The following is a 25147-nucleotide window of genomic DNA, read 5'->3' on the forward strand; positions in this document are numbered from 1 at the left end:
TGGTCAACTGTAGGAAGTAGCAAGATTTTGTTCAGTATCAAGATTTTTATACAGTTTTTGGTAGGAACAATTACAGAAATTTGCTTCATGTTCTGCCTTCAGCTTTGTCCTTTCTGCAAGTGGGTGTCTCAGCCTCTTAGATATAGCTGCGTAGACGTTGACCCTTCCTGTCACCCAAATAGAAAACAGATGTATTTAGCAGTTGTTCATGTACCTATTTCTGCCTTCCTAAACTTGACTGAACTACTCATGTGAAAAATGAAGTTAAGGTGTAATTGTTTGTTTGACTCAGAGTTTAATTTCCAATTTACAAGTGGCCAAAAGTGTGGCGTTTCCATGCTTACGGAGGAGTTAGAAAGTCTAGCCATTAAGGCGTCATTAAAGAAATACTCAGGCCCCCCAAAAGCAGGCAAAATTCAGTAATTGGATGTTTATTAATGAAAGTTAGTATCAGTTGCATATTATAACTTGTTCTTTTCTGCGGTTCTAGCATAGCTTTGTGGGGCAGCCTGGTCTTTCAAGATCTTTAGCAGTTGAGCTGTTGGACAAAGTTAATAATCCTGACAACCATACACACTACAGTGAAGTTGATGATGATGATTTCGAGGTGAGAACATCTTTTGTTTTCTGTCTTTAGGTAAAACTACAGTTTAAGTACCCTGCTTTGCCTTGGGAATGTAAGATTGCAGCTTGACAGGGGCACTGCCCCAATGTTTTTAGAGCTCCATTTTTAGCGTTACCGTGCAGGAGAAGCCAGGAAATACTGCCATAGCGCTTGTCGCACTTATGCTGTGGGTGTATAGAAGGATCCTGTGCACGGGCTGTGCAAGGCGGTGCATGTGCAGTGTGTGATTGTGACTGCTATTCTTTCTCCCTGTTTGTTTGATTGTTGATTGAGATCCAACAGAAAGCCATGCGACTTTTCTCAGCTTTTCTGTTTATAACCCTTGCAGCCTCACTCCGTTATCCGCCATACAATTCGTTCTACGAACAGGAACATTAGGGCAGAAAGAACGGCATCGGAGATAAACTGTAAGTTCCTGATGTGCTTTGCCCATTTTGTGGTGTTGGTTTGCTTCTACCAATGGAGGATGTCGGTGTCGTTCTTTTTTTGTGTACTCCGGAAAGTCTCTTCCGCTGTTGGCACATTTGAGAAACAAAACCAGAAGAAACAGCACATACACACGAATCGTCAATAATATTTTTTCAAAACCGAAATCAAAACTTGCATATTTTTCTGCTGTTTCATTCTATCTCATTGCTGCATCGTAAAGTTTATGTGGAAACCTTGCATGGCCAGCATAGCCTTTCAGCTCTGTGATTTTTCAGACCACCCAGCCTTACTTAAAACAGCAAAACCACTAATAATGTGCAAACATCAAAAAATGAGAGTGAGTTGATAAATAGGAGGGCAGCTTTTCACATGAGTACATTGGGTGTCATGGTGTGATGAGAAAATACAGAAAAAACATAGCATTTTGTGTTTGTCTGCACATTGTTTCAAGTTCGTAAGTGAAACCTTTTCTTGATGCTGATGGAGCGCTTGTGATTGCGATAGCTGTCCTGACCGGGGTGCGTGTTAACATAGTGCATTTTCTTTTAATATAACCTTTTCTTTGCTTTTAAAAACAATATTAATACACTACTCAGTTGGATCTAAGTTGAAATTTTGAGGGTAGAAACGATCTTTCTCCAGGTTTGGACAAATGTCTTTTCTAGCGTAAATGCTGTCCGCTCCTCTGCATCACGTACATCACACTTTTAGGAAGCTTGCTGTTAAAAAGCTTCCTTCTTCTCTTTCACACGCATTAAAAGTAACATGTGGTTATGTAGTTACGTTTTAGTGTACTTTCATATAATGACTTGGTATTTACTTTTGGTCTGTTTCTTTCTTGTGGGTTTCATATTTGCAAATTTAAGCATTTAGACAATAATGCTGATATTTAAGTGATGGTCATATTTTATAGGCAAATTAAGTGTTGCGTACATAATATTTAGATCTGTTACAACATGCATTTCACTGTAGTAAGCATTGAAAGGGCACTAGCATAATGTTGTGTGTATTAAATTTGAAAATGTAATGTTTTGCAGTTGATAAGCTGCAGTTTGAGCCCCCTCTACGGAAAGAAACAGAAGCTCGGGATGAAATGGTAAGGACAAGTTTGTTTTTTCCTTCATTTATTAAAATCACAGTGTCTTCATTGTTTTGTGGTTCAACTCTAAGTAATATGTCTCTGAAGTATAAAGTCGCGAGAAGACCACTCTTGGTCCCCAGACAATTGCCACATTTTTAAGAAAATGAATTGCCCTCCATGCTTTGTGCGGAGAGTCATGCTCAGATGGAAAAAACGACATGTGCCTATTAATCTGATAATGTGAAGAGGCCGTTCTGCATTTGAGTCCCTGATCTTCCCATCATCAGGGTTTATTTGCCGCTTCTTTCTTGGAAGGCCGCCAGCTCGCATGCAGCCGGTTTTGCCCCCTGTGAGCTGCTGCTGTTTGTTCCAGCCCTCCGCAGTTTACTGCAGATCAGCTAATTAACGTTCTTTGGGATTAGCGTGTGTCTGTGTACACAAGGGCTCCATTTTTTAATAAGTGTTGTGAATAGCAACAGCTGCCGTTAATTTTGATTCGGAGACATCAGTGCTCAGCACTCCAGAAAAATCCCATTCCTGTTTTTTACAGCTGTTCACCAGGTAGGTACAAATTCATCTTTTTTTGAATGTGACTGATTAGATCTGTACGTGTTGTTACCGGTGAGGTCCCCTCAGTGCCACGTCTAGTGACAGGAATGCTCCCAGCCTCCGCTGATGGCATCTCAAATGAGTTTGGAGGTGGCTACTGTATGTTCTCTTGCTGGAAGAGTGTCTTGGAAGTGCCCTGAGTGGAAAATAAGAGTTTTCACCATAAATTTTTGCTTTCATGTTACTTATTGCCACTTGATACTGGCGTTATACCATTTCCAAGTGCTGCTTTTAAGTCTGAGAAGAAGAAGATGATAGCTTTTCAGTAGCTGCTTTATAATTAGATTGTAAAACATTGTTTCACTTTGGAATTTTATTTTACTGCTTATGGGTCATTCTGCAGGGCTTGGGAATCTCCCAGGCCTCTTCATGTGCTGTGGATAAGGTACTTCAGTTTGACAGAGGGGGGGAAAAAATGAAAATTTCTGCATCTTCAGGTTGTGGCAGCTGGCACTGACTTTGCTTCACATTGGAATCCTTTTGTTGATGGTGGAAGCAGCAAGTAAGTACAGAGTTTAAAAACATCTTTTATTTCTGTGACTTAATAAGAAAATACACACTCTGAAAGAAAAATTGAGCTATGGTGGAAAATCAAACCATAAGCCCTAATCCACTTTAATATTCATAAAGTTAAAGGAAATTTTACCCAGTATGCAGTCCTCCTTCTGCAGTTCGTTGGTCATTCTCTTGGGGAATGGGTTCTAATCTCTTTTAACTACGAACAGTCGTTTGTTTTAAATTTGTTGTAGCTCCCCAGTTGTAGATGGAAAGTGAAGTGTAAATGTATGGCCAGCACTCTGAAATAACGCAGCCAAAGTCAATTTTCTGAAGCAAAGCTGGTAACCTTGCAAGGGCTGAGTTCAGGATCCTGCGCTGGCCTTGCAATTCTCTTCTGAGCCGTGGCTGTGGTTGTGACATCCTGTGGCAAAGCACGTTCGCAGCCCTGAAGTCGGGTCCTTGCAAGAAAGGGAAGGAGAAACCAGTTCTGAAGATTTTAGTTTTACCAAGTTCAGTACGACGGCACGACTGCTTCTGCTGTGGGTGTCTGATCAGTGTAATCTCTGATACAGTCACGTAGTGTTCTGGGGTGAAATGTTTTAGGTAAAGATATGCTATAACTGATTTCCCCTGGGGTAAAGCAGGCCTGAAGTGAGGGAGCACAACTCTGTCCAAGTTAGGACTGAATTTATTAGGTACGTGCCTTCCTTTTGCTGCAAAATACTGGATTCTGCCTTTAAAGGTAGTCTTTGAATTTGCAGTGAAAAATATGGAAGCGCAGTAATACTGACTGATGCACATATGTAGGGAAAGGTGGTATTTTGGTTGAAATAATCGCTCAGCTAAAAAAGCCTGTTTCCCATCTTTATTTGGAACTGAGTAGCAGACAGTGAATTTCTTTGGCTTTTTTGCAGATAAAGTCTTGCATAAGCTGTCAGCTGACATTACAGCCCCCTGGAAAGCTGGCCGTGTCATGGAGATTGCCAGTGTTTGGGTCTTTTTAAGTTCAACCTATTTTTCTGTTCTCACTCTCATTGTAGTAAAAGTTTGGGGTGGCTTTCTAGGCCTTGCCTTTCCCTGTCCAGTAATGACAGCGACTGTTTTCCTTCCTCTCGTGGTTTGTTTGTGTGACCCTGATGCGCTGCAGATTGAAAGCCTTTCTCGTGAGTGCTGGCTTTTCTGCAGACAGCTGGAATCTGCGGGGTCGAGGAGCAGGGAGGGAGGGAAGCTCCTCCCGGCAAAGTGACTTATTGATTTGATTCTGGTTTTGTAGCGTTATTAAGATTGTCTATACCAGGCTGTATTAAAAACAGAATGAATGTAGCCGTAGCAAACGTTGCTAGGGTTATAAATCGGTAAATAGATACAGATTTAGTATCGAAAGGGGGACAGGCATAAAGTTTCTGGATGGTGAATCCGTGCTGCTTACTTGGAAACCACTTCCAGTTTAAAAAGATAAACAGGAAATGCATAGCTCCTCTGTCCCAGCAATTCTGAGCAATACCAGGGATGTACAGAGAGGACGTGTGCTGGGGGGTCCTTGCTTTTCATGCCCTTTGGCTTTTATCGGAGTGAATGGCGGTTGATACCTTCGACTCGGGAATTACTTGACTGGAGAGGGGAATACCAGAATGTGTACCTGATGACTGAATTTATTTCTTGTTTTTTCTCATCCTTATCGTAGCATTTTAAAATTACTTTTTTAAAAATTTTCTGTATTGTGGAGGTGGTTTTTGTTGATGGTTGGACTTTTTCTCTTAAATTTTATTAATAGTTCCTGTTGGCAACTCTCTGCTGCTTTCCCTTCAGAAGTAACTTACAGGGAAATTTTACCTTAATCCAAACTTGGCTGGGTTAGTTTTTGTATAATATGCTTTTGTTTTCCTGTTCGTTACCCCTCTGGTCGTTCCTCAGTGGGTGATGTGGTGTGTTGTGGAACGTGGAAGGATGTGTGAGTTGGTGGGGTACGGAGGTGTCTACTCTGCAGGCAGAGACTTGGACTGCACCGGGCTGTCTCTTCCACCTCGTGATTGCTAAATGCAGAGCCTAGATTTCACAGTACCACAACAGCATACTAAGGAATGCTTTTTATTGGGTTTAGATTTATCGTTTAGATTTTTTTAGATTTAATGCAGTTTAATTTTTTTTTTTTTTAAGACACAGCCTGAAAATTGCCATTTTGCAAAATTTTATCAGTTTTTGTTTGTTTCAGGATTTTATTTTCACTGCTGCTTTGATCCTCTGGTCACGATATCTTTTTTGACCCTGGGGTAGCTTTGAAACAAAAATTCCCACTATAATAGGAAACAGTCTGTGTCTTTAGCGTATAACACTAAAGGAGGAAACTTCCCTTTGTGTAAAGGCTTTTCTCCATTCGTCTCCCAGTAACTTCCTCTGTTCTCATCTTTTTTTTTTTTTTTTTCCCCTTCTTCTTTTATATTGTACTGTTATTAGGCATTTCAACAATATTTAAAATACCAGGTAGGGAAATGAAAGATGAGTTGATGGTATCTGGTATGGAAGAGAGCTTCAGTGATTATTGGGGGGTGAGGGTCAGGAAAGGACCATACTAAATGAAAAAGGGCTTACGGCAGTGAATAAGAGAGAAATACTTTGTTTTGAAAAGGGCTGGGAGATGCTTGTTATGAAACTAAATGACGTCACCGATCGATTTAGTTGCACACATCGACCTAAGAGCAGAGCTCTTAATTTTATAAACATTTTACCTAGGGGACTGCTTACAAAATTTGGCGATGGGAGTGAAGATGTTGAAGAGTGAGTGGACCTCCTTCGTGTACAGTTGTGTTTACTCCGTGCGGCTCTCGCTAAAGCAGGCAGCGTTCTGGCAAAACCTCTTTCCTTAAAATGCTGCAGGCAGCTTTGCCACTCATAAATAAGCGAGGGCTGGTTGCACTCAAAGGTCTAACCCACGCTTGACTGTTTATCTGATCGTCAGGAGAATGTCCGCAAAGCAATGCTTTCTTCCCTTGCTCTCCTTCCTGAGGTTATCTCAGAGCGCATATGGAAGTGCCTAATACTTTAAAGCAGATTTTGTGTTGATTAATCCATCAATCGTGAGCCAGGCCCAGTAGTGACAGGACGTGCAGATATTCTTGCAGAGCTCTGGTGGGGTATATGCAGCTCCTCTGGTGCCCAAATGTTTGTCTGATCCAGAGTGAAAGCTGCAAACTGCACCAAACTAGTCCCTGAAGGTATATTTATTTGCTAATTTCAAATACCCTTCACCACAGAATGCTCTGTAACATTGGCATTTATGAAAGAACATCAGTTTATCAAAAACCACCACTTCTAACAAGATTAATGTGCTTTTTTCCCACTCTGACTTCTAGTTTAACCCTGTTCATGCAAAGCTGTGATCTGTCTTTTCTATGCATCTAGCTTGTCTTATTTACAGTCTGTGTTCTCAAGTAATTCTGTTTATGTTGTTGGTTTAACTAAGACGACTACTGCACCTTTTCATTGTAGATCAACACTAAAGCGAGCAGGGCCACCTCCGCTACCTCCTAAGGTAAGAGATGGTGGGTTTTGAGAGTTTTAGGCGCAAACCCCACTAGTGCAGCCTCTGCAGCGCTTCCGTCTGATGCTCTCAGTAGGTTATAAATTCTGCTAAGTACCATTTGCTAGCAGACTTCGTGCAGCTTCATATTTGATGCTGACTTGCAGTCTGTACCGTCTTGACCTCTTGGGACTCCTGGCCTTGTACGCTGCCCTAGACAAGGGGCAGCGTAATGACTTGTAGGTATTTCCCCTCTAAAGAGAGCGTGCTGCGTGGGATGTCCTCTCGTTCAGCATTCTGCCTGCTGCTGTGATTTTCCATCAGAGAAGGAATATCTCTTTGATTATTCTGCTGTCAAATGCCTTTTTTTCAAAGGCTGACCTTTTTTTTTTTTTTTTTTTTTTTTTTTTTTTGTGTAGAACAGTTTGACTTGAATTCAACTTGTCTGAAGTTTATGTTTCCAGGTGCCATTTCCCAGGTAATCTTCACCTCTTCTGTTTGTTGCAGCCGAGAATAAACAGTTATCCTGAGGAAAACCTTCCAGATGATGAGAAATGTCAGACAATAAAACATTTCCCAGACTCGCAGAACAGAGCCCCACCAGCTCACAGGAGACAAAGTATCCCTGTTGGTGGGCCTCAGACTGATTCTTCCCCCGTTGGTATGACCAGCAGCATCAGTAGCCCTGGATTGCTCACAGCTAGATACAGCGACTTAGGTAAATGCATTCCATTTCCTAAAGGTGACTTGCATCCTGTAAAAGGAAATCAGTTCTAGAGTCAGCTATTTTCAGTAGATAATTTTTTAATACAAGCTGATCACGAGGTGCAGCTTTCCTTTTTACGGGTGGGCTGGTTCTTATTAGAAGAGGAGTTTTAGGTTGGATATTAGGAAAAATGTCTTCACCGAAAGGGTTTATCAAGCATTGGAACAGGCTGCCCAGGGAAGCGGTTGAGTCACCATCCCTGGAGGTATTTAACAAGACGTGTAGACGTGGCGCTTAGGGACATGGTTTCGTGGTGGACTTGACAGTGTTAGGTTTACAGTTGGACTTGATGATCTTAAGGGTCTCTTCCAACCTAAATGATTCTATGATTAGAGCCATGATCTATGGTGGAAATGTTCTTCCCAAAACAAGGACACTCAGCCAGTCAATACCATTCCTGTGTTGCCTGCAGGAATAGCAGAAAAAGAATGAATGTGCAGGGAGGATCATCTGCGAGGACCTTGCCACAGCTTTATTCTCAGTTGTGTTTGGCCTGAGGACTGTTTGGATAATGGAAAGCCTTTATTACTGCATAGCTTAGCACGCAGAAGAGTGGCCAGCTGTCCTCGGAAGGGTTCAGCTACCTGGGATGTGTATATGGAAGTTTGAGAGCTCACTTCTCTGCTCCTGCTGGACACAGGGGAGAAGAGAGAATAGGGCAACAAAATATTTTCTTTTTCACTATGTCAAGTGAGCTACAAAATGCGTCTGGGCTTCTTTTCAGGAAATGGGGATGGCATGCTGAAACTCATTGAAGAAAATGCAGAAGGGTCTGGACAAATCCCTCAGCTGCCACGTAAAAAAGAGAAAAGAGATTTTCCTGTAAGTATTGTGACTCTCAGTCTGATTTCACTGTCATGTTAGCTAGCTAGTCTTATATCAGTGCGTGGGAGGTATTTTATGATCTTTCTTTCTTCCCACAGAAGCCAGCAATCAATGGTTTACCACCAACACCGAAGGTGCTGGTAAGAAATCGCACTTGCAGTAGGAGTTACTGGAAGCCTGCTATCATGGCATCTCTCTAGTGTCAGAAGGTTTATGCTAGAACAAGCCACCAGCTCATCTGGAGTGATGTTCTGCATCTCATAGCCAGTTACTTTTTGTGTACTGAATGCACAATATTTGTTTCCTTTTCTTAAGAGCTTCCTTTCACCATTCAGTCTGGATGCGAAGGGTTGGAGACTTCACTGGCTCTGTGGATTGTGATCTCCAGTGGCAGCCTCTGCTTAGTAAAGAGAAAGGGGGAGAGGTGGTAGTGATGCGAGAAGGTGTTACTACTTCAACATTTCTGCTTGTTTTCCCTTCATATGCCATTTATATAAGCACTCAATATTGTTCTTGCCCAGTAGGTACTTAAAATTGTTCATATCATTCTGATCCCTCTTTGCATTTCTTAATGTATATGAAGTCTATGAAAAGGTTTGGAAGGCTGCATTGTAGCTTTTGGGGAATATAGAAAAGTGTTGCATCAAAGCGTATTAGAGTAAGTTTGTGTCTGAAAAAAGAGAGCAGCGGTGTGTACTAAGTGACCAAGTGCCAGAAGATAAAGGCTTTATACTGTAAACTTGTTTCAGGTTTCAGTTTTGGTGTCTTTCAGATGGGAGCGTGTTTTTCCAAAGTCTTTGATGGTTGTCCTTTGAAGATTAATTGTGCAACATCATGGATACATCCAGATACTAAAGGTAGAGTTGTTTTAGGTTTGTATTTTAAACCTGCCTGTTGCCGAAGTGGTAATGAGCTTGTGAAATAATCAATTTCTCTTAAATTTTTAGATCAGTACATTATCTTTGGCACAGAAGAAGGTATCTATACTTTGAATTTGAATGAACTTCATGAAGCAACAATGGAACAGGTGATTTTTGTGTACTGAACACACAGAATAGATTTGGGGATATTGTGAAGCAAGAAAGTTTGCTATTAGAGGGGGTAGATGGGATGCCAGGCTTTGTGGCATAAACTGCTTCACATCAAAGCAAGCAATGGAAGTTCTAAAATTAATAGTTCCCCTACCTACCTGAATTTTTTGTTGCTGCTTATGTAACATTGCTTTCAAAGGAGTTCTCTACTAAAACATCTTTCTTCTCTTGGAGACAACCGGTTACCTGCCCTTTCTCTCTCCATTTTATCTCCACTAGATGGCATATTGCTTCTCCACTGGATGCTACCAAAGCCCTCAACCATTTAATTTAGCTGGCACTGTTATCACCAATAAATACGCGTTTGCTTCTGTTTTCCTGGGCTCTCTAACCCTTTCCAAAGTCACTTCATGCAATCATGGTATTGTTACACTTGCTTTTTTAGAATCAGGAGTAGCAGAGTATTCTTGGAAGGGAAGTGTTGGCGGGTGCTGATAACGAGATTTATACCTGTAGGTTTCTAAAGCAGTTCACAAAGGCACTTCACGCCTCTAAAAAGCAGTAAATTCAGTCGAGACACGGCACAGGTCAGAAAGCAGAAGAGGTGGCAGGGTGGGTGTGTCTGTGAGTAATAGTGAGAGAAAGATGATTTCACGGAAAGGGCACTGCACAGAGATCTGTGCTTAAGAGGAGAAAGTCCTCTGTTTCTGGGAGCATCGTGCTAGGGGCCAAAACTGGAGAGGGGCAAAAGAAAAGGGGGGTTCAGCAAGGTCATGTCGGGGGGTAGTTTGGCACAGACAAAAGCGAGAGAAGATTATAAAGGGCTTGATGGTGAGAATTGGGAATTTGAATTCAACACAATTAAAAAATCCTCAAGTTAAGAGAGCTAAGGGTGCACCTGAATGCAATAGGATAGAGTTGATATGAAGTTGCTTATCTTTTTGTAGCCTCAGTAGACATAGGGAACAACTACTTACTTTTATAATAAATTTCTAAAAATTGTGGTAGCAGCTGTTGGAGACACCCTGGCCTTCTTACCTCAATTTTCTCTTTACTCTGTTAGTCAAAGCAATCTTTCCTTGTACATTTTCTTAAATTATTTCATGTAACAGTCTTCTGGACTCTTCCACGTGCTTTTTTTATCCTGTTGAAAGGTTAGATATGCCAGTGGTAGGTAGAGAGAACTTACTAGTGTCTACTTATGACATTCAATGCATGCCAAAATGAAAGTTTCCTTTTCTGTGAGAGCGTCCTCAGTTAGTATGATCCATTACAAACCCCAGAGGCTTTACAACTGTGCTTCTGCTGTGCCACTTGTTTCCTTATTTGGATTTATTCATTTCCTGATTTCTCCCCACCAAAGGAACATTTTTAACTGTTTCTCCAACTTCTAATTCTGATTGCATCTTCCAAAGTGCTTGCTGTCTCTCCAAGGTTAATATCTCCCAATTTCAGAAGTATACTTTTATTCCATTGTTAGTTTTTCAGTGAAAATACTGAATAGAACCAGACCCAGAGAAGATACTATATATCTACAGCCTGCTTTTTCCTTCTATTAAGTAGCAAATTGCTGATAGATCCTCCGTTTTTATGTCCAATCAGTCATATGTTTGCTTTCTGCAGTTTCTTCTACCCTGTATTTTCTCATTTTGCATGTGGAAATGGCATGCAGGACAAGGTCCTTCACATATGTTTCACATCTTACTGTTTCACCGTCCCCAGCAGGGCAGTTACTCTGTTAAAGAAGGAAATTCAGATGTTCAAATACAGCCTGTTCTGCACAAGTCTGCGCTAGCTGCTGCTCTTATCCCTTGGTAATTAGAAAGTATGTGACTTGTTCCTGTGCTACTCTGGATATACAGTCAGTCAGACTATTTTGCAATTCCCACCGGCCTTTTTATTTGGCATAGGTACTGTGTTTATCCTTCTTGAGGTCCTTGTTTGTCCTCCATCAGTTCTTGAAGATAATCATTACTGAGACCTTGGGGTTTGAGACAGTTTTTAAGTACTGTAAAATAAACTTTATTGGGACCTGCTGACATGAGTATATCTAGTTGAAATAGTGTGTAATGTGTTCTTTTTCTGCTTCTAGCACAAGTTTCTACCCCAGTGCTATTAACTGTGTTAATCATGTAGTCTTTCTTTCCTGTCAAGCAGTGGGCCGAGCCTTTTGTTTTCCCAGTTACCGTATTTATCGACTTCTCGTATGTTGGTAATTTGATTTGCATCTTAACCTTTCTTACGTTTCTTCCTTCAGGCTTATCTTGTGATTGCCTCTTCGTCCTTAGCATTGTGTTCTCGTTTCAGTTTTCTGTATAATGGATTTGTGATACTTCAGGCATGAGGGGGAAATAAGAAATATTTACCCATCTTGGGGTGGCTTAGAGAGGGTTCACAGGGAACAAGTATTCCCCTTCTCTTCCAGTGAGGCCGTTAAATGAAGCTAGTGGGAGCCAAATTAAAAATTAACAATGGATAGCTGGCCTGGGACTTTTTGCTATGGGGAGCTGCAAATGCTAGGAGTTACCTGCGTTCAGAGGGGAGACTGGACAAATTGATGGAGGATAAATCTATTGAAGCTCACTAAACGCATAAAGCCTGTATCTGATTCAGCAGGTTTCTGAGCTGAAGAACTTGGTGCCTGGCAGAGTATTAGGTGCAGTATTATATACATTTTTTTTTCCATGGTTTCCACCATTTTTAGGAGAAATTGTGTCACTTTAAGGTGGCCGTTGGAAACAGATATTAGGTTAGATGGACATTTGCATGAACCGGTAAAATCATTCTTTTGTAGAGCCTTGATTCAAGCATCTCGTGCTGTGTTTTGCAACAGCTTCCCTCAGCGGACCAGTCTGCTGTTGTCTTTTTTAATATTCAGAAACAGCTTAATCCTTTGAACTCCTTTTTTTCTTATTGGAAATTTTTTCTTGAGGGAGGACCTTACCTATCAATACCATTCAATAAATTTAGTCTTGTCATCTTTTTTTTTTTCCTTTTTTTCCCCCTTTTTTTTTCTTTTTTTTTTTTTTTTTTTTTTTTTTGAAACTGATTGTCCTTATTCCTTCCTTCATTGAGACTCCTGAATGCTGTCATTTGCCATCACTTTTATCAGAATTCCCTTCAGGTTGTCAAGAGGTTCGTCTTAACTTTAAAATCTTCTCAAATCTAGATTAGCTGCCCCGTGAGTCACTTCTTCCCTCTGAAACAAAAATAAGTCCCAATGCCTTCCGTGAACGGTCTGTTTACAAAGCAGCATGCTAACACAAATAGCCAGGCAGGTAAGTCCCACAAAATACAGGATTTTGTGGTAATTCAATTTGCTGAGAAACTACTAATGCCTTTTTTCCCCCCTCTTCTGACTTCTGTGGTGTTTAGTAGGTTTCTGAAAAAGTGTTCTCTTTCTTTCTCCGGCTGTCATTCCTGAGCAAGCTTTATCTTTCTATATATGGTATTCCAGTCTTGCCAGTTGTCCCACTTTGGCTCTGTGCTGCTGATTAAAAAATAAAGAAAAATTGAAGTTTGAAAGTTTCAGGGATAGAAGAGGGAAGGAATGAAAACTATTTCGGACAGAGAAAAGGGCTAAGCAAGGGTCCAAAGAGTGAATTAAAGGGGAAAATGTAGTTGCAGCTGGGACTTTCTCCAGCGTTGATCCCTGCAGGAACGGTGGCAGAGGTGGAGCAGGCAGAGAAAACCACGGTTAGAAGTTCCTGTATGTTTCTATTAATGGAAACATTTTCTTTCTTCAGTTATTTCCCCGAAAGTGCACCTGGCTGTATGTTATCAATAACACCTTAATGTCCTTGTCAGGTATGTATTTATAATTTTATTATTTTTCCCTCTATTTATAAAGAGAAACATTTAAAGTCATAATTCAGTACCATGTATTTCGATTGTACTGAAGTAGAAAACTGTGCATTGTTTCTTGTGTTTGTATAGGAAGCTTTGCTTCAAGAGTGTGTTAATGTAAAAGACTTCCAGAGATAAAACAGGACGTTTACAAGTAGTAGAGCCAGTTGTCTGCAGTGTTGCACCGTATTTTTTTTATTTATTTATTTGGTTCGGAAAAGCTCGGCACTTGGTATTTGTCAAACGAGTTGCCTCTGCCAAGGCTGCAATTTGACTGCAAGTGCCTAAAGAATCTAAAGAGTGTCCTCTTCTTTGGTCCCTGAGCTAAGAGAGTCAGAATGTGGATGGCTTTCACGTGTCAGAACAAAATTAGGAGAGGATTAACCTAAGTGCATTATCAAAATGTAGATGCAGTGTTTGATCATTCTCAGTGTATGGAAGCCTGGCAGCATCTTCGGTATGAACCGGATTCAGAAAATAAATCCACCCTAAAACAAAACCAGTCTCAGTTTAAAGGAGAGTGAGGTGGCTGTGAAATACTACTAATGCAGCAGATTGATTCTTGGAAAAAATCTATTTTTCAGGAGTTGTCCTGGAATAGGACATTCTAGATAGGAAACAGAGGCACTGCGGCATGCAGACGAATTTTAGGACTGTGCTTTTAAACATGCAAGATTTTGTGTAACACCGCTTTTATTGATTTATAGATAAAGAATATAAAGAATATAATTAATTGTTGGTGTATAATTACAGCCTTCTAAAAATGCGTACATAAAACTAACTTCCAGAGCTGCTTTAGTGTTACTGAAATGAACTTTGAGTTGAATGCCATGTCTTCTCTACATGCATTATTATTGTTGTCTTGTTTTATTTTTCTTCATAACTGGACTTGAAATATCTGGCGCACGTGCTCCATTTCTCTAGAAGGTAATTTTCTACACATACATTTTTCTAAAATGTGCAGTTCTCTGCTGGAGGCATGGGTGTGATATCAATTGTGCTTTTCTCTCTTACAGGGAAAACGTTCCAGCTCTACTCCCATAATTTAATAGCTTTGTTTGAACAAGCCAAAAAAACAGGATTAGCTGCTCATATTCAAACCCATAGGTTTCCTGACAAAATATTACCAAGGTACAAATCTTTCACTTACAGACAATTATTAGCAAGTGAAAGTTCCCATAAATGCTGCGTGTGCTGTTGAATTGGTAGCATGAAGGGCCTTCGGCATCTCTTGTTGATACCTTTTTTCATAATTGTTATTCCAGGAAGTTTGCCTTAACAACAAAGATCCCTGATACAAAAGGATGCCACAAATGCTGTATAGGTGAGTAGGCGTTCAGTTTTGCAATTATTTTTCCTGGCCTTTGTCGTTGGGCATGGCATGGCTTAAACTCGTTTCTTTTTAATGAACTTAGAATTAGTTCATTGTTCAGAAAACAGTATGACTACATTATTTCTTAATGCTGTGCCTAGCTGGTGCGTAGCTTTCCTTTTAATTAATGTGGGGGTCTTTATGCTCTTCAGTGGAAAAGCATTTTTCGTATCAGCTCTTAACCTGGAAATGTTGCTGTCTAGAGCAAGATCCAAAGGGAGACCCTGGAGAATGCCAGTAGCACACAGCTGACGGGTGTTGCACGCTCTCTGAGAGCTGCTGAAGCTCTCAGTGAGTAAGTCGATGTTTGGGGTCACTGGCTTCAGGCTGCCACCTGAGCCAACTAGTTACTGTGACCTGCAGACTGCCTGCGAGCGTAACGCTTGTTACAGAATCCCAGGCTTGTTGCACGTGCACAAATACCCTTTCTGCTTTGTCAGTTTGGCTCAAGCTTTGACCTAGATCCAACTTCTAGCGATGCTAACTTGAAAAAAATATTTTCCACAAAGAAAAGGCTGGACATGAATAAAAATTATGTCAGCCTGGGGAGGAGTGAAACCATCGCTCAAGTTCTGAGTGCCCAGAAAAGAGTTAAAGCTCGTGGATTTACAGATTTGTCTTTGCCTTCACTGAGTTTCAGAAAGGCTTGGATTTTCTGCAGAATATATGTCCTTTTGAAAACTGGCCCTAGTGCTGTGTGAAATTGTAACTTTACACTCTTAAAAATGCTTAAGCAGAGAATAATGTACCTAGTTTCAAACTTGGATATCCTATTTAGCTCACGTAAAGTGTCTACAGTAGGCGTATTTACAAATGATTCCTGAAGACAGGCTGGTTTTGTATCCAACTGAGGTTAAAAAAACAAACCCCAAACTCTTCATCATATTATTGCATTAGCTGTCAAAGCTGACAAGAAGTTATGGGGCATCTTCACTGCTTGGGAATTTTTTTTTTTTTATTTAAATCACAACTTGACCTGGACCTTTCACTCCCCCTGCTCACACAGCCCCGGGAAGAAGGTGTTACGGCTTTTCTGATGACTCAGCGTGTGGCCTCTTTACTGGGACTCAAAGAATGCTAGTGGTTATTACGGCTTTTCGATGACTCAGCATGTGGCCTCTTTACTGGGACTCAAAGAATGCTAGTGGTTATTAATTATAAGTATAATTGAATTTGTCTGGAATGTAGCACAATATTAATCACTGTGGATATCTGAATGGCAAGCCAGAAGGCCATGATCAGTGTGGAACACACTATTTCTTAAATTATTTCTAAAGATAGCTGCAGGGTTTTTTTCAAGTATGCATTGAACTTCCTGGACTTAAAACATGTTGGGTTTTTTTTCCCCCCTGTTTTTTTTGTTTGTTTATTTTATATAGTACGAAATCCATACACAGGACATAAATACCTGTGTGGTGCATTGCAGTCTGGAATTGTTCTACTACAGTGGTATGAGCCAATGCAGAAATTCATGTTAATAAAGGTGAGTATTTCATTTTAGTTTAGAACATTTAATCTTAATCATTATACATTTGTTGAAATAACCTTTCCAGAATTTGTAATGGAAAGTACATCCCAGGCTAGTCCCGTTTGTGGGTTCTGAGCGCTTGAAAATCTGGCTTGACACATTTTGACTAAGAAAATCTTGTGACTAAAGTCAGTCAACTGTTGGACCAAGCCCAGTACTAGCAATAACAGGCTAGCATATACCTCTCCACAACGTAATGTTGCTCGCAGGTCATGCTGTCTTAAAAAAGCACTCTTAGTAGCAGTGAAAAATTCTTCTGTATCTTTTATACTTTGTGCATGTTATTTTAGGCTTCTTATTTCCAAGGTAAAAGGAAACTTTACAAATGCCTTATTATGTTTTTTCCAGCACTTTGATTTTCCTTTGCCAAGCCCTTTGAATGTGTTTGAAATGCTAGTGATACCAGAGCAGGAGTACCCGATGGTCTGCGTAGCTATCAGTAAGGGTACTGAACCAAATCAGGTAGTTCAGTTTGAGACAATCAACTTGAACTCTGCTTCTTCATGGTTTACAGAAATTGGTGCAGGTAAGACTGTTGGTCCATCTTGCACCTGTTTTATTGTCTGGTAACTGTTGATATCCCTTCCTCGGAAGTCATTTGGAAACCCTTTCGGCTAAGCAAAATGATGCAGCTTCTCAACCTAAAGCATATTGAAGCTGATCCCAGGTTCTTCTTGTGATGACCTGCCAACTTCAGTATAAACTATCTTTCTTAAAAGACTTCATTTTTAGACACGTCTTTTATTTTATAAATTTCCTTAAATAGTAATGCAGACCCTGCTGATTGGGTTCTCATTTGTGGTTGCATACTTTTTCCCGGGGTCAGGCTTACTCCTCTTTCCCCTTCTTTCCTGTGTAAAGACTCACGTAAATGCATTCTTGTCTGTCCTCCAGCCCCTGGGGGAGGCTTGTCATCTTCAGCTGGCTATTAATAAGTAGAAGATTTTGTTTTATCTTCAAAAGCTAGTTGATATCTTGCAGATGCTTTTCTCTGCTGGGCTCTGTTGGATATACTTTTTTACATTTAAATACTGCTTTTTAGCAGCTGTACCAAGAACTTCATTAATAAAAACTAGAAAAAACTACTAGCTTAATATCACCACAATAATCTTTCCAGATGTGGATGTGGATGAAAAGAGCCATTTTTTTAGGAGCAAAGATTCCCTTGATGATTCCTTTTGTTCGTTATAGTGCCTCTTCATGAAGGAAGCTGACTTGCTGTGCTGAACTGTAACATAAAATGTATTTTATGCCAATAAACAGTAGTGCGTTCATATTAAATACATGCTTTGAACTGCTGGGTTTGTCCTTAGGCCCTGTACTCCTCCCAGAACATTCTGGGATCGTATAGCCTTAAAAAAATTTAAGAGAGTAACAAATATTGTAAATTGCAAAAGTCTTGTAGCATACTGAAAAGGCTGTAGCAATTGGTGAGGGGTTGAGGGGAGGGGAGGCTGAGATCAGTCTTACGATGCGATATAAAATAATCTGTTTTCTTTTTCACAAGGCAATCAGCAGTTAGATGCCATTCATGTAACACAGCTGGAAAACCACAATAATCTTTCCAGATGTGGATTTATGGGAAAAGAGCCATTTTTTTAGGAGCAAAGATTCCCTTGATGATTCCTTTTGTTCGTTATAGTGCCTCTTCATGAAGGAAGCTGACTTGCTGTGCTGAACTGTAACATAAAATGTATTTTATGCCAATAAACAGTAGTGCGTTCATATTAAATACATGCTTTGAACTGCTGGGTTTGTCCTTAGGCCCTGTACTCCTCCCAGAACATTCTGGGATCGTATAGCCTTAAAAAAATTTAAGAGAGTAACAAATATTGTAAATTGCAAAAGTCTTGTAGCATACTGAAAAGGCTGTAGCAATTGGTGAGGGGTTGAGGGGAGGGGAGGCTGAGATCAGTCTTACGATGCGATATAAAATAATCTGTTTTCTTTTTCACAAGGCAATCAGCAGTTAGATGCCATTCATGTAACACAGCTGGAAAAAGACACTGTCCTAGTCTGCCTGGACAGTAAGTAACATGTCTCCGTTGGGCAACTTCCTACACCTTGTGCAAAACTTGTTTTGCCACAGTTGTTGATTTTAATTCTACCACAAGTTAATTTTTCTCCCTTCGTTACTAATTTGTGTTGTATTTCCTAACAGATATAGTTCAGTTAAGTGGGTTTTCATTTTGACTCTTGTGATTCTACTTCCCATCTTCATGTGTGTATCATTTTTGTTTCTTTTCAAAATGAAGTGTAGTGCAGCATTACAGATCAGAATTCAAATATATGCCAATCAGAAATTTTCAAAATTTACTTGGAAAAAGTGGCATTTTCCTGTTGCATATGCTAGCAGGACAAATAGCTAACCCTTGATCATACACAGTAATTATAACCATAACTCTCACGCATCAGAGGTTAACACCTCGGTGGGAACTTTGCAATGACTTAGTCTGCCTAAATTTCCCACCTTTATGTTGAATTCACATTTCTGCGCTGTTTGTTATTTGCAGGAAGGCTGTTAGTAGAGTCTAAAAACATATGAAGTGTATAAGAAGGTCTTCTATATTTATATTGAGAGAAGGATGCTTTTGGATTCATTTTAGGCAAATACTGTAGATGTTTAGGTTTGGGCATTTTTCTGTGCCTGAAAGATGAAATTAGTATTTCATACTTAAAGACGTCAGTAATCCTTTTCAGCAGTGGGGTTTAATACTTGTTTTTCTGTTTTTCTTGAGAATTTGTGAAAATTGTGAATTTACAAGGGAAATTGAAGTCAAGCAAGAAATTGGCCTCCGAGCTGAGCTTTGATTTCTGCATTGAGTCAGTGGGTAAGTGATTTGCTTCTCTATTGTCCCTCAAGGACTAAGAAGTTAGAGGGAAGAGTGTTGAAGGGTTTTTAATAATCTAGACTGGTCTAGTGCACCCAGTGGGGCCTGACACTAAAAATTGCGTGTGTCAGGATATTGTGAGCTGTCTCTTTGTCTCCACTGACATGCTGAAGAAAGTAAGGCAGTTGCCAGATAGTGTGTCAAATCTGCGCGTGTTTCCACTGCGTGTCACTTCTGTTTTATAAGTAAAATGTATCATGATTTGGTTGAAGAAAAAGGCTGACTAGTTTCTGGTCATTTCCATAGCACTGAGAAAAACCTTTGGGGAGGAAATAATGGTTTAGGAATACATAAATTTGTGTTAATCTTCTAAAAGCTAAGATTTTATTTAAAGGATAGCACATCCATTTTTTAACAGTCAGGGTATTAGTATTTGAATCTAATCCTTACAGGACAGGCTGCTGTCTTTAGGCTACTAGAGGACAGCAGCCTTGCTTCCAAAACTTGAATTGTAATTGTCAAGCAAGTATTTCTGCTGTAATAAGCTCTCAGAAATATCTCATAAGTTTAATAATTCCATATCTCAGAAACTGAACTTCTTTCTGGAATCAAAATCAGTAAAGACACAACTTGTTTTTGTTTTTGTTAGCAGTTCTGTACAACTTGCATTTCTGGGTTCCTCAGGCAGCTTCCTTTTAGAAGAAGATTCTTGACATAGGTATTTTGTACTTTAACAGCAGTCGGTAAAGCAGTGCACGTTCTTTTATACAGCATCTCTATTTAGATATGTCAGGCCTGTCCTGAAGGAAGATATTTTTAATCAAGCCTGTGATTCTTTCCTAAATTCTGACATGTTCTAATTAACTGCTGTACTTGTATCATACAATATCTCCTGCTGACGCATGCAGAACATGACTTGACCATTGCCTTTTCCTTGAACTCTGAAGGATTTCATAGACAGAAGCATTTATCCCGAAGTCTTGCACTTACCAGCCGACATTGAATTGAACGTGAGCGGTTCTTTACATCCCAAGTGGTCTCTTGGGAATTCAGGATATTAGACAACTCTTCATTCTCTGATTGCAGGTTGGAGTGGGGAGTAGCAGGTGAAGATTAGTCTAAGGCTCTTGTGACAAACATCGCTCTTAGGATTCTGCTGAATGCCTTTGTTCTGTGTATTTAGGGCATGGCTAATACTGAGCAGATACAAAATGTGACTCGAAGGAATAGGAAAGGAAAACAAGTAGGATTTAGGAAAATAAAACACGGTGTAAAATATGTTTCTGTAACACTGCTTGAATCATAGAATATTGAAGAACTTCATCCATTATTTTCAGCAGTCTGGTAATTAAATCATTTGGAGCTGGTAGCTTTCTGTGTTCTCTCTCTGGCCCTGAATGGAAGACTCCTCCCATTTTTCATACTCACATATATTTTGAAGTAAATACAATAACTCAAACGATCTGTAATTTCCAGCAACCCACAGTATTTTGGTTGGTAGCATGTTTATACACTTCCTGGTGCTTTCTCCAGAATCATTAGGAAAACAAAGATCCAGAAAATAGAAGTGAAAGAGAGAAAAGGAAAAACCAGAGATGCCTATCTTGTCCTGGCAAACAGGGAATGTCTGTGTGGTATGTTTTGAATTGCACTTTAAAAAGTAACGTGCGTCTCAGATCCAAATAGTCATTTCAGTCCAGTTTTTCTACAGTGATTTTGGAGTTTGGTTCTTCTACCAGGAGTCCAAGTCTCACCACGTACTTTTTCCACACACTTCCCAGTATCACTGCTGGTGAGAAACCCAGGTTTCTCTGGTTCAGATAAGCCATGCTCCGGTCTGATTTTGTGTTTCTCCTTTGCAGTGTGCCTTCAAGACAGTGTGCTGGCCTTCTGGAAACATGGCATGCAGGGCAAAAGCTTTAAGTCAGATGAAGTAAGTAACCTCTCAGTCTCTCCAGGTTTAATTTCTTCCTGTTCCTCATTTACCACTTGATCCTTTGGCTCCTATAGTGCTCCTCCATTGCTTCCCTAGTGATAATGCTTGTGCTCCATATTGTCATTGCTTCAGCTTGCTGGTTGCTTTCTCCGACTTGCCTGCATATGTTGCTCTTGGTAAAGCTCACACACATGCTGTAGCCAGCTCTGTTTCCAAGAATATCAGTCAGAGACTCCTGAACTGGTTCTGCATGGAGCCGGTACAGATCTGGTGTAAGCAGCGTTTGGGTTTCTTGGATCTTGGATGAAAAGCTCAAGTTGGCAGCATCCCTTTGGGGAAAAAAAAAAAAAGACGACACTCTCTTTTTTTTTTTTTTTTTTTTTTTTAAAGTGTCCCTGCAAAAAAAGTGTCCTTTTTTCAAAAAGAGCACTGTCCCTTTTGATGGCATCCTCTCTGAAAATGCAGGGAAAGCTAGTCAGTCTCTGCTGACAAAGATTTGATCAACATACTCCATCTGTGCCACCAAGTCATCTAGACTGATAACAGTCCACGATACAAAAATTATTTAAAATGAGTTGTATTTTATGAAATTTAAAACTCTTTTTTGCTTAGCATTAATTCATCTGATTCAGTCCTGTAATTTGCACTAAATTGTATATGAATTTTTGAAGAGACTGATCTTTTTTTTTTTTTCCTTCCAACTCAGACCAATAAATTTCATTTTGCCACTGAAATGGACCTAAATGTCTTCATTTTTCTACAGGTTACCCAAGAGATATCAGATGAAACCAGGGTTTTCCGCTTACTGGGATCAGACAGGTAATCACCTTGAAGAAACATAAAACTTTTATTTTATTTAAACCAGCTTTCTAGCTTCCAGCTGGAACTGGCTTCCAGCCCACCACAGATCTATCTCTAGGCAGTCCTGGGGGAGGCAGTAACACTGTTTCTGCCTGCAATAGCCAAAAATTTAATTAGTGATTGCATCTGCGTCCAAAATTATTACTAAGCGCCTCTGTGACCTCCCCCACTTTCCACTGCAGAGACAGGAGTGTGAACACAAACACAAGCGTATAGGAATACAGTGTGAGGAGATAAGCCGCAGGGAGAGACGAGAGCCGCCTGTGGCGTGTGGTAAGCAGGGTGCCCAGTGCACTTCTGGAAAAGCCTGCTTCTGGCTTGGATTTTCCTGGTGAATTATCTTGGCAGCTAGTTACTTAAAAATAATCTTCGCTGCTCTGGACCTTGAGGTCTGGAAACAGCAGAGCAAACTCGATCGCATACAGGTTTTAATGCACAGTGGTCTAAATTCACCCATAACATCCAGATGATTCCTTTCAGCTACAGAGGCTGCGAAGAGGTGCAGCTGCCTCCAGGTTTGAAACCTGAGCAGAAGCTGCCCCTGTCTCCGGACTGGGACGTGTACTTGCGGTTTCTCAGATAGCCAGAGTGCTAAATGTAGAAGTAGATAGTAATGAGTCAAGAAATTGGTTCTAATCCCTGATCTTCTGCTCCCTCATTTGGCCTTTGGGAAGCCTGGCTCTGACTCGCTTTCTGTAAGTAATCTGTAATTTTGTGTACTTACATTCTTGGATCCCCAGTCCAGGAAGAGAGTGAGAGCGCGCTAGCTCTTCTGAAGAGGAGGGGTAGCCTGTACAAGAAACAGCTGAAGTCTTTGCTTTGCACCTGAGTCGCTGAGGGCCCACCGTACTTGATCACTGCAGCTGGAATTGAGGTTCCTTGCCACTGCTGGCTCTGAGATCTCAAAAATATAAACACAGTGCAACCTCTGACAATGCATACTCTGCCTTTTCTGTCTGTTATCCCCCTTGTGCAGACGGGCAGTGGTAACTTCCTTCCCTGTTACTCCCAGCAAAGCAGGGGGCATTTTATTGCAAGAATGAGCTTTTGCTAAGGTCCACTGCGGTACAGATGCTGTATTTATTAGTCCAGGTATGTGCTGTGCCACCATCAGTGAATCTTTCTTGCATACTGGAATTGGTACCTTTAAACGGCTCGTATTTCTGCGTTGGGCTGGTGGACACAGGAGCATCCTAAACACACAGAGGGATGGGAAGCAGCGTCTCATCTGGTTCAGCTTGCACTTTTATAGAAGATACGCATATCTCAATAACAACTTAGTACAAAGCATTTTTGGGGGTTGGAGAGAAGGTTGAAGTCCTTCTGCTGCATGCAGTTTTGCAGAGAAGCCATTTTCTCCCATTCTGGTCTCATTGAACTGGCAAATCCTTTGTTTTGTACTTTTCCATCTCTGCACAAATGGAGCAGGAGTCTTTTCTGCCATTCAAGTGAATGAGATGTGGTAGCACCTTTTTGGCTTGGATCGTTTAAGAACTACTGAGTTGCAGAAGTGAAGGTCAGGGGCAGAGGCTGTTAAGAGTGAGGCTTCATTTGAAAACTCTGAGAAATACGACATGGGAGGGGAGAGCGTGCAATGCTAACCCTGAGACAGGCGCCCTTTGAGAAATCTAACTCAGAGTTCAAGTGGCGCATTTGGCTTACCTGATACACAGGTAGAAAACAAAAAGCGGAGAGAAGTTTAATCTTAAAAATGACAGGATGTTGTCCCAGGAACTGGTGCAGAGAAACGCAGGAGCTAAGCAGTTGGAAGGGAGAGGGGAGGTCACGGGCCCAACCGTATCAGCTGCTGAGGTGATTGTCAAGGGTCAGCATGGGTAGAAGACACCGGTCAGCGTGCCAAGACAGGGAGAGACAGGCTTTCCAGAGGAGCCTACAGGAACACGATCCAGCAGGACAAAGGCTGAGATGGGGTTGAGTCTTCCCTGCAAACCCGTCGGCTGATAAATATTTAGAAGGGAGGAGAACTGTTTAGGTTAGTGGCTGATGCTTGTCGCAAGATGTAGGAGGTATAAACATATTCGGGCTGCAGATGATGGGAGGGTTGCGCCTCCTCACAACACTCTGGCTCTGAGATAACTTCCCAATAGAAGCAGAGGGCGTAGCTTATTTCAAGGTGGAGGATGTCAGTTTGGAAGAGGTTTGTAGCACATTGCATGTGCCTGTGGTTCAGAGGGGCAGATTCTGGTTCAAGAAGCTGCTTCTAGTCATCTGTTCCTTGTATATCCCGCTTTAGTGTTTTTATCAGAAGCGATGCTGGAAAATGAGGTAACTGATTTAAAGAATAAAATACCCGAGATATTTAGGAGAACCGATATCCCTCCAATCTGTAGAAACCTGTGAGCAACAAGAAGTTTGTTCCTCCTCGGTAGTTATACCATGTCCTTCGCATTTTGCCACTAACCATTTTGGATTCTGTTTGTGTTTGATTGCAGAGTGGTAGTGTTAGAAAGCAGGCCAACAGAAAATCCGACTGCACACAGCAATCTCTACATCTTGGCTGGACATGAAAATAGTTACTAAGCAACAGTAACCTAACGCAAATAACAGAGTGGATCTGCCACACGAGGAACGGAGAAGCATTAGGAAACTCAGTACAAGCGGGACTGTGACTTACTGTTTGTTTTCTTGACACCTGAATGATGTTGGTTTAGGGTGGAAATCAATACATTTTTGCAGCTGGGAACGGCTGGTTCTGTCTCTTGCCACTGTGTGGTTGGTTATATCGAGTTTGCTTAATAAAAGCTATGAGATAAATAGCCCTTTACTCATTAGTTATAGGGAAACAGAGCCTTTTAAAAAACGTTTTGCAGTAAAGGTGCCATAAACGGTTAAATATTTTACTTCCCTTGGATCTTCCTTGTATTCTGTAGATATAGATATAGTGCTGGCTGTTTCCCTGTTTTATACTGAATCTTATTCTTAATAAAAAAGATTTGTGTAGGAAGTGAAAGTATCTGCAAAGCTTTTTGGTTTTAAATCTGCCATTCAGTATGGCTTTGTATAATAGACTATTTAATCCTTATTTATTAATCTGCTGCTAGAATGGTGTAATGTATCTAACTTTTAGCAAAGGAAGGTTGCAGAGCAGCTTACAATTTTTTTTTTTTTTTTTTTTTTAATATTGTAAAAAGTTTTGTTTTTTTTACAATTGTATAAAGATTTGATTATTCTTTTTTCTTGTAGGGATGTAGTGCATTATTGAGGGGTATGTTACAATGTTGGTTGATCTTGTAAAAATGCAGTTTTGTACAACAAAGTATTTTGTATTGATTTTTTTTTGCCTGCAGAATTGCCATCAAAGGGATTTTATTTACTACTAGATGTAGGGTGTGTGTACACAAAATATAATATTGATATTGGACATGTTGCTA

General features: G+C 40.5%; 1 protein-coding gene across 1 annotated transcript in view; it reads left to right on the forward strand.

Annotated features, from left to right (window-relative positions):
- MAP4K5 (mitogen-activated protein kinase kinase kinase kinase 5) overlaps positions 1–24914 on the forward strand; it is a 70787-nt gene extending 45873 nt beyond the window's left edge. Inside the window, exons 12-33 of the mRNA XM_009289858.2 lie at positions 491–607; positions 954–1032; positions 2092–2150; positions 3182–3246; positions 5973–6017; positions 6729–6771; positions 7267–7477; positions 8250–8347; positions 8449–8490; positions 9123–9207; positions 9298–9377; positions 13128–13188; positions 14152–14154; positions 14244–14358; positions 14493–14551; positions 15979–16082; positions 16476–16653; positions 18086–18154; positions 18866–18958; positions 20821–20891; positions 21658–21713; positions 24209–24914. Coding sequence (XP_009288133.1) covers positions 491–607; positions 954–1032; positions 2092–2150; positions 3182–3246; positions 5973–6017; positions 6729–6771; positions 7267–7477; positions 8250–8347; positions 8449–8490; positions 9123–9207; positions 9298–9377; positions 13128–13188; positions 14152–14154; positions 14244–14358; positions 14493–14551; positions 15979–16082; positions 16476–16653; positions 18086–18154; positions 18866–18958; positions 20821–20891; positions 21658–21713; positions 24209–24296 — 1821 coding nt within the window. The 3' untranslated portion in view covers positions 24297–24914. The remainder of the gene's footprint in view (positions 1–490; positions 608–953; positions 1033–2091; positions 2151–3181; positions 3247–5972; positions 6018–6728; positions 6772–7266; positions 7478–8249; positions 8348–8448; positions 8491–9122; positions 9208–9297; positions 9378–13127; positions 13189–14151; positions 14155–14243; positions 14359–14492; positions 14552–15978; positions 16083–16475; positions 16654–18085; positions 18155–18865; positions 18959–20820; positions 20892–21657; positions 21714–24208) is intronic.
- Positions 24915–25147: the final 233 nt, after the last annotated feature.

This window comes from Aptenodytes forsteri, unplaced genomic scaffold (genome assembly GCF_000699145.1).
Source record: "Aptenodytes forsteri isolate BGI_AS27 unplaced genomic scaffold, ASM69914v1 Scaffold76, whole genome shotgun sequence".
NCBI classification, from domain to species: Eukaryota; Metazoa; Chordata; class Aves; order Sphenisciformes; family Spheniscidae; genus Aptenodytes; species Aptenodytes forsteri.